General features: G+C 35.6%; 1 protein-coding gene across 2 annotated transcripts; it reads left to right on the forward strand.

Annotated features, from left to right (window-relative positions):
- The first annotated feature begins 360 nt into the window (after positions 1–360).
- On the forward strand, positions 361–7072 carry LOC142339297 (uncharacterized). Of its 2 annotated transcripts, none has more exons than XM_075389233.1 (2): positions 361–3193; positions 6146–7072. In XM_075389233.1, exon 1 carries the CDS (start codon positions 1186–1188, stop codon positions 2305–2307), a length of 1122 nt encoding a protein of 373 aa, XP_075245348.1. In that variant the 5' UTR covers positions 361–1185; the 3' UTR covers positions 2308–3193; positions 6146–7072. The 2 variants fall into 2 exon arrangements, with proteins under 2 accessions (XP_075245348.1, XP_075245357.1); XM_075389242.1 differs by having other exon boundaries at positions 6168–7072.
- Positions 7073–8797: the final 1725 nt, after the last annotated feature.

Consider the following 8797-nt stretch of genomic DNA (forward strand, 5'->3'; position numbering starts at 1 on the left):
CCGTTTGTTTTCAATCGACAAAGTGGGCAGGTCTGGCGTATTGGTTTTTGTGAGGTGATTAAGTTGGTTTTTCCTGTATTAGCTTCTATAAGTTCGTGTATATCACCTTCTTGGAGTTTAAGTTTTAATGAGTTTGATTTATTTTTAATAATGAATATTCCATACCTCTTGGAGATCGATGGAACAATTTTGACATTGGGGAGTTGTAAAACGGCATCCAGAATTTGCTTGTTTTTGAGTGATAAATTTCCCAAAAGAATAAACATTAATTTGAGATAAACATGAATTTTGAGACAATTGTTTCTTTTTTTTTATGAAGATTCAGCTGTGATGATTTTTCTCTGATTCCGTTTCTTTAGTGTTGCAGAATGACGCTCTTGATCTCTGTCGCCATATGATAGCTCTCTGTAAAGCTATTCTGGTAGGAGTTTCCTACTAATATTTAGGTTCCGTGTACCGTTTTTATGTTTCCTTTTCAAATATTTTTCTAAGTGTTTAGGTTCGCAAGCGTCCGGTATTCTGCTAAGATGAGAAAATTTCACAAGTTCTGAGGTTGGAAAATAGCACTAAGTTTCGCAAGAATCAATTGAAGAATGAATGAATAATTCGTGTTATGCATTTCGTATTTATACTTTTTATTTACATTTTTGTCCAATCAGAATTGAGTTCATTCTATTAATAGATAGTGAATATTTTATAAGTTTTATTTGAGTCTGAGTCTTCATGCTCGATACATGTTATTTTTTTCGTAGTCATTATGTATCATGTGGTGATGAACGCAAGGAGTCAAAGGCAAAAATTAAGTGATCGAACTTGTGAGTAGAGTTTAAGTGATCAGCTACAATTTTGATTGTTTTCAGGGTGAGTTATATGATCAAAAGTCAGCAATGAAAATGGCAATGATTCTATCGGCAGGCAAAAACAGCCATGACTTGGAATTCATAATTAATTGATTGTATAAACTTGTGCTAATATGGTGCAAAATGGTGGCAGATGACATCATGAATTGATGTTCAACTGGCAGTTGGTGCCAGTAAGGTTATGAACCAGTTTTTTTAAGGAAGCGAAAAAAGCTTCAAGACAGTTACAATGGTGTTTGGTTTGTTTTGAAAATTTGTGTCACGTGTTAGCAGCACGTGTCCACAATGGCATGAAAGCAGTAATAAAATTGGTCAATTCGTAACAATGAATCAAATTTCAACGTGCGTCCAAATTTGCCCAGTATTGTTATTAGCACTAGTGTGGTGCAATGACGAACTCAACAGTTGCAGATGCATGTCAGAAATTACCGAAAATTTTGAAGTTATCAGTTCTGCGATCAGATTCATTGAGCTCATGCAGCCAAAGGTTACTGCTGATCTGTTATTTGCACCATTTTTACTATCTCGAGTTTTCTTGCAAACTCCCGACTGTTGTATGAACCACCCGGACATCGTGTTGATGCGCGTAGTCAACGATCGTCTTTTGGACAGAAGCACTGAACAGATCAGAAAATCGAGTGAACGCGACAGTAGCTTATGGCGACTGTTCAAAGTAAACTGGACCTTGCCATCTCGTTTGAGTGATCCCAGATATGAAGTTAGTAGTAGGGAGGGTATGAATCTTCCTTCAGATGATTACCTAAACGAAGAGCGAGAAGACGATTGTTACCAGGAATTGTTGAATAACGCGGATGACTGTATCGACCTCGAACAGGCAAATTCTTGCTTCGACTTCAATACAAAAATTGAGACAAAACGTCCTAGCGGCTATAGAATAACGCATAGCATTTTGTATTTACTGCTTGTTAAGTACATCTGTAAAAATTCTTACAAGTCGAAAATTGACAACCATATTGATGCTTTGACAGATATAATGGAAGATGAGTTCGAACAACATTTGAAGAACAGGGACTTTTTACGTTACACAGTTTCGAAAGACCTGGTTGCAGAAATTGGGGTTGTTGGCCTTCTAACTGGCGACAAGCGCTTCTACAAGCCAGAGCTGGCCGATTATTTAAGACGCACGCAAGATGGTAGTGGCTGCTTTATGCCCGTGGAGCCCAAAGGTGTTCAAAGGAGGCTTCTGATGGAAGAGTTAACAGATGATGGGTGTTCTACTCATTTAACGGCTGTTTGTCTCAGCTACCTCATCATGGTTTTCCATTACGATATTATGCAATGCTCTATAAACTGCCAGATGGTCGACAGAAATTCAATGGATTTGATCCTAGTCAGCACAATAGTGTTTGGCCTTATAGTGTTTCTAGCACGCTGCAAGTGTCAACTTTGCAGAGTGGTCATGCGATACCAAAAACGGCTGTCATGAAAAATTGATTTTCAATTGCTTTAAACGATAAGCGAATCTGCGGTATGGTTCAAGATAATCATTCTTTTCTAGGTTAGATTTCACTGCAGTTGATAAAATAATTGATTCGAGTGCTCGCGAGTGTAAATGTTGATGTGGGACTTCATCGTCTTTCATTCCCCTCAAACTTATCTTCTAAGTTGTTTAAATGTTTTAGTTCCCTGCCTTTCTTTTGTGAAATTCTTTCTTCATCTATCACATCATTTATTCTTCAAATTTGATAGTTATATTGAGCTCTCGTTTGAAGCAATTTTCCGTTGTCAGTCGGAATATTGTAATCAATAGGTTAAATGGTAATTTGTTGAAGCAGCCGAGAATATCAAGACATCGTGATCACATTTGCCGTTCAAAATACAGGAACCAACAGAAGGGACAATTCCAAAACTCTCAGAACAAAGATGGGACAAAAGAAGACGTGACTTTAACTCAGAAACAAAGCTTTTAAGTCTTTTAGTTCCAGCTAATGAAGAATTGATTTAATCATTTGTCATCTCTGTCATTTGCAGACCTTAGCATAATTGAACTGCTACCTATAATGTTTTCGTTCAAAGCAGGAGAAACAAATTCGTCAAATGATGATTTTCTCTCCGAGTTCTCGATGGAGCCAATTATAAGCTCTACGAGAACAAGCGTAACGCAGTCTATGTTTGAGTCGAACTATGTCAGCGAACCTTTTTACATTTCAACTGGAGAAACCACTCTCTACTGTCCGCCCATTAAAGTTCCTAGGATCAGCGAAGCGTCAATGGAGGAGTTCAATGACCAGTCAATATCTTCCCTCGGTATGCAAACTAGTGATTTATACATGCGACCTGGTAGTGTGGTCGACGTACCAAATTGTGACAAGGTCTGGTCAATTCCGTTTCAGTTGAAATCGACATGTATGCTATACAGAACAAATCAAAAAGTTAAAATCATGAGGCCACAATTTTGCTGCTAATAAAGGCAATAAAAACTATGATTCAATGTGGTCTAGGATACTGTGCGGTATCCATTGAGCAAACAAATGGTCAAGCTCCTGCGGAAAATTCTTGGGTGTGCAGCTTCGGAAATAATGTTTCTTAAATAATGGTAAACCATGAAGCAAATTAAAGTTATTGAAAAAAATAGAAACCATGTTGCAAGCACCCAAGATTGGAAATAGCATTATACTGGTCTCACAATATAGATTTGAGTGTAGAATTTTCCAGAAAGTAAAACGGAGTTTGTTTGCTCAATTTATTGAAACCACTGCTAACGAAAAATATGAGAACCGACCCAACTGAGCAAACAGTTGATTGGCGTTAATATTTCGAGTATGCGCATGCAATTTCACAGAGGAAGTTGAGGTACATATGATTTTTTTGTGGTTTTAGGTAAAAAAAAAATTCAACGCAATGGCAGCGTAGTATTTTATCCACGTCATGATACAGAACCTATGTCGAAAAAAGTTAGTTCTGAATCTTGCCAAAATTTGAGGCCACCACCGGGTGCAACTGCCGTCAAATCTCGACTTATGATTGCCTTTTAGTTCACATAACTTTAGTCCAACATTGCAATATTTTATCAATACAGTAAAAATAAAAGTAAAAATTAGAAGACAACCAACCCTTAAAATTGCGCTTTTTCGATACATCGAGCCAGCATCTCTCCCGAGTTTTGTATTTTCAGTCCCTAAAATAGGGGATCTAGCAATTAGTTATTGCCTTGTACGGAGGAATAAGCAACAACAAAATGTCAAGGTTCGTCTAACTGATCTTTTTTTTGTTGAAACATGTAAATTACTCAGAATATAACCCTAAGGTTAGATATCGACATGCTTTAAAATGTCAAATTAATCAGTATTGTTATTGATATAATAATCTTAAAATATTGGCTGTTCGTTCTCATAGGTAAAAATTGGATTTGAAGGCTCCTATTTGTCTATTAGCGGGTACTTTCTTGTGCTGATCAAACAAAAACTCGGTTAAAACTTTTTTAAAGCTTGTTTTTCTGTTAAAAGTTCCTATTGAAGAGGGTAATTTGTTCCATTTTTGAACGCTTTTCAAGATCAAAGATATGTTACTCCACTTTGTTTTCGTTCCCTTTTTTATAATAATTTGATTTGTTCTGTTGTTCTGTCTAGCGTTATGGCGATTAGTAAACATTTTAAAAATTTCGGATGTTTCGCTGTGTCTTATATCTGTTTTTAGCTTCATTAGGCTAAGTTTTGAGATAATGAATTTGGCTGTCAGGATACAATTCTTAATGAGAAGATCAATGGAGTGGTCAATTTTTTGTCGAAAATAATACTTTTATTCCCCAGTTAATTTGCCTGTTTATGCGAATTATGTCTTTTGCTGTAATACTCCACTGAAAGAAAGATGAGAGAGTACAACTGACTTGAAAACATCAATTCTTACTTTCAAAGAAATTTGATTTCCTACAAGATACAAAGAACGAATTGCAGTAGCCATTTTGCTTAAAACTGAGCTCAGGTGATTTTCAAAGGTTAGGTTTGAATCAATTTGACTCCCAGATAACGACATTTTGTAATTTTGTCTTTGCATTTGTCAAACCCACCTGTGGAAAATGCGACTCTTTTTGGTACTACTACAAAATTGAAACAAACGATAATGTAGTCAATCGGCCTTGTTATTAGGAAATAAGTTTTTCAAAAAGCTTTTTAACTTAATCTGTTCGTGCTTCATCTTTGCTTTTTTTTGGTTAAGCCTTATTGTTTTTACGGAGGGCGATTTTTAGAATAAGTGTTTTCCTGATCAAGCGGCAGTTTCGTGTTTAATACATTTGCTTTGAGTTTGACTTTCCACTTAATGTTTTTTTGCTGAATAAACTGATAAAATCCGAGGACATTAAGTTGCTCTGCGGTTCTCTTAGAGCCTTACTGATCTCTAATTATGCTGCTTACCAAATTTATTTGGAGACTTAATATATTGAAGAACAACTGTTGGAGGTATTAGGTTCCCATGCCACTATCCATCTCAATTTTCTTGGCCTCGCTCTTTAAAAAGGTTATCAGAATTTTTTTTCTTGTAGTACTTGATACTTGTGAAAATGTAAGATCCATTATCAAAATTTTTGAGTTCTAATGTAAAACAGCATTTTAACCAAATATCAGCGGGTTAAGAAATCAATGTAGATTAATCTAAACGGAATTGATGGCTAAGTTCAAAACAAAATCCTATCAGTGACGCAAGATCAATTTGATAGATTGGACGACGAGCAGAATTTCAGACTTTAAGTGCAGTACTTGTTTCCAGCTGTGCACTCAAATGTCTATACCATGATTTTTAGAGTTTTATGATAATGAATTGCTGTATTTTAAATTAAAAAAAAACAGTTGTGACTGCGATTTGACTACTGTTTTGCGTTTACTGGCTTGTTATATCGTAACATTCTTGGTCCTTTAGATTTTTCATGCTCTGGCGAGGAGAGTGACGTTGGCTTTCTTTTGAAAAACTGCTGCTTTTCTAAATGGTTCTAGCTTTATACTGGTGACAGGCATTTGGAAGCATTCAATTTTAGTGGATTGCTCGTTTTGTGCTAATTATGCTGCTTACCAAATTTATTTGGAGACTTAATATATTGAGGAACAATTGTTGGAGGTATTAGGTTCCCATGCCACTATCCATCTCAATTTTCTTGACCTCGCTCTTTAAAAAAGGTTATCAGAATTTTTTTTCTTGTAGTACTTGATACTTGTGAAAATGTAAGATCCTTTATCAAAATTTTTGAGTTCTAATGTAAAACAACATTTTAACCAAATATCAGCGGGTTAAGAAATCAATGTAGATTAATCGAAACGGAATTGATGGCTAAGTTCAAAACAAAATTCTTATCAGTGACGCAAGATCAATTTGATAGATTGGACGACAAGCAGAATTTCAAAATCAAGGACCAAGTAAACAGTTTCAAGAGCGACAAAGGTGGTGCATACCATTGTGTCAATTGTAGCAGACGAGTGTTTGACTCAGATTGCAGAGTTGGACCTTTGGGATTGCAAGTTTTGACATTTGCAAAAAGCGAAAATGGCACCACTGTTACGGTGCCCGAGAAGAACAATGGCCGATTCAGAGATTTGGTAAAATGCAGTCGTTGTAAACATCCTCTTGGCGTTAGGGGAACCTCTGAAAATACGCAGAATGAAAAGTGTTACCTGGTAAAGCAGGAGACCATTAAGTTTAGATATAAAACTTTTCTATGAAATTCATGAGTTCATTTTTCCTCAATTGAAGTTTTCATGCTCATTGTTGAATTAAAGAAATCTGCTCTTCTTTTTGAAATACAATTACTTGGCCCATTCCCGGCATGTATTCTGTGGGTGATCAGTTCCACTACTGATAAAAGGGACGCTGATAGGAATAAAGCGCTCGAAAAATGAGACAGTTCTTCCTAAGTTTCCACTATTTAATTGACATTTACTGTGCATCATATGGAAAAACCTTCAGGGCGAGAGCGAGATGTCTATGCTAAATTATGGAGGAAGTTGCGCTACAGTCGAAGTGATTGATGTTTTGATTGATTCTAGCTTTGTTATTAATTTTTTTTGCGATGACAGTCATTTGGTTTGAAGCGTAGACTTTAAGTGCAGTACTTGTTTCCAGCTGTGCACTCAAATGTCTATACCATAATTTTTAGAGTTTTATGATAATGAATTGCTGTATTTTAAATTAAAAAAACAGTTGTGACTGCGATTTGATTGTTTGCGTTTACTGGCTTGTTATATCGTAACATTTTTGGTCCTTTAGATTTTTCATGCTCTGGCGAGGAGAGTGACGTTGGCTTTCTTTTGAAAAACTGCTGCTTTTCGAAATGGTTCTAGCTTTATACTTAAGTTTTTCTGGTGACAGGCATTTGGAAGCATTCAATTTTAGTGGATTGCTCGTTTTGTGCTTTGCACTCAAATGTCTACCCAATGATTTATGAGTAATCGGATATTGCCCTGTTTTATAATTTAACTGTAGTGTATAAAAATGTTTGCTGTAAAGATTTTTGTTTGTGATTTTGTGCTTTTTCGGTAGTTCGTACTCGAAGCATCGGTTTGACTGCTGTAGAAACCTCTGAATTTCTGTGAATTTTACAGTTCAAATTGTTACGAACATGAGCGATATTTAGATGATATTTAACTTGAGAGATATTTAACTTATAATTAATGGTTAGTTTCACTTTTGAAAAATGTCGCTGATTTCAATAATTTTCCAAAAAACAATTCGTGCATTGCTTTTTTCCATAAACATTTTACTGGCTGTGCTCATTAGGGGAAGCAACATAAGCGCGAAAAAATAGCTTTGCTAAATTAGCAGAATTTCGTAAGCTACAGTAGAGGAAATTGATGTTTTTAAATTGAAAAACGGCTGATATTTTAATTGATTACTTTTGTGTTCAAGTTTTTCTGTTGTGACGGGCATTTGGTTTAAAGAGTAGGCTTTTTGCGCAATGCTCGTTTTGAGCTGTGCACTCCAATGTCTACGCAATGCTTTAATTTTCTGATAAAGCATTGTTGTGTTTCTTAAATTGAGGAAACAGTGTTGCCGTTTTGGCACTTGACTTTGTTTTGCTCGTAGTGGCTTCTTCGTCGGTTAGAAATTATCTTTGCTATAATGTTTTTGTTTGTGTTCATACTTAAGAATTTCCTGCCCAATGTTTTAGTTTGGTTGCTGCGCAATGCTGATTCTAAGAAGTTTTAATTCGTTAAGAAAGTAACGAACAAAAGCCAGAAATTTATCTTCACGTTTTTTATAGAGATTTCCTTTTTCTTTAATTTGCAAGTTAATTTGTAATTTGTCTCACTTTTGAAAAACAGCGCTCATTGGAATCAAGCTTTCGGAAAGAGAAGATGATTCGTACCCACTTAGCTTTTATTCCACCAGTTTTTTGTGCCTAATGTGGAATGCAGCTTCAGCCTAAGATTGCATTGAGTATGCTAAGTTAGGGAGACCACTTGCGGTACAGTCGAGATTTATGTCTGCTTTTGTTTGTAAAACTACTGCTTTTTTATTTGATTCTAGTTTTACATATACTTTTTTCTCATGATTGAGAATGTCTACGCAATGATTTGTTAAATTTCTTGTAATCCCTAGTTGTAATTTGAGTTATTGTTTGTGTGCTTGCTTTTTCAGAAGTTCTTACGGGAAGCGGTTTAGTTGCTCTATCTGATTCTGATTGTAATTATAGTGTACAGTGGATTCTAAAACTTACGAAACTGAGCGGAGAAATATCTCGGATTTTTCTTTTTGAGAAATCTCATTTTTTATTTTTACAAGTTAAATAGTTGTTAATTTCACTTTTGGACAACATCGCGGATTACAATAATTGTCCCAGAAACTGAGGAGATTCTTACAGTGCTTATGTTCCTTGTACATTTTACTGCTGTGTCGTTTTGTCACCTGACTTTGTTTTGCGTGTACTTGCTCCCTTCTTGGCACTTTGTAACAATTAAACTTCTGTGCTGTAAAATCTTTGTGTTTGTGCT

The sequence above is a fragment of the Convolutriloba macropyga genome, chromosome 1 (genome assembly GCF_964194025.1).
Source record: "Convolutriloba macropyga chromosome 1, txConMacr16.3, whole genome shotgun sequence".
In the NCBI taxonomy this organism is placed as follows: Eukaryota; Metazoa; Xenacoelomorpha; order Acoela; family Convolutidae; genus Convolutriloba; species Convolutriloba macropyga.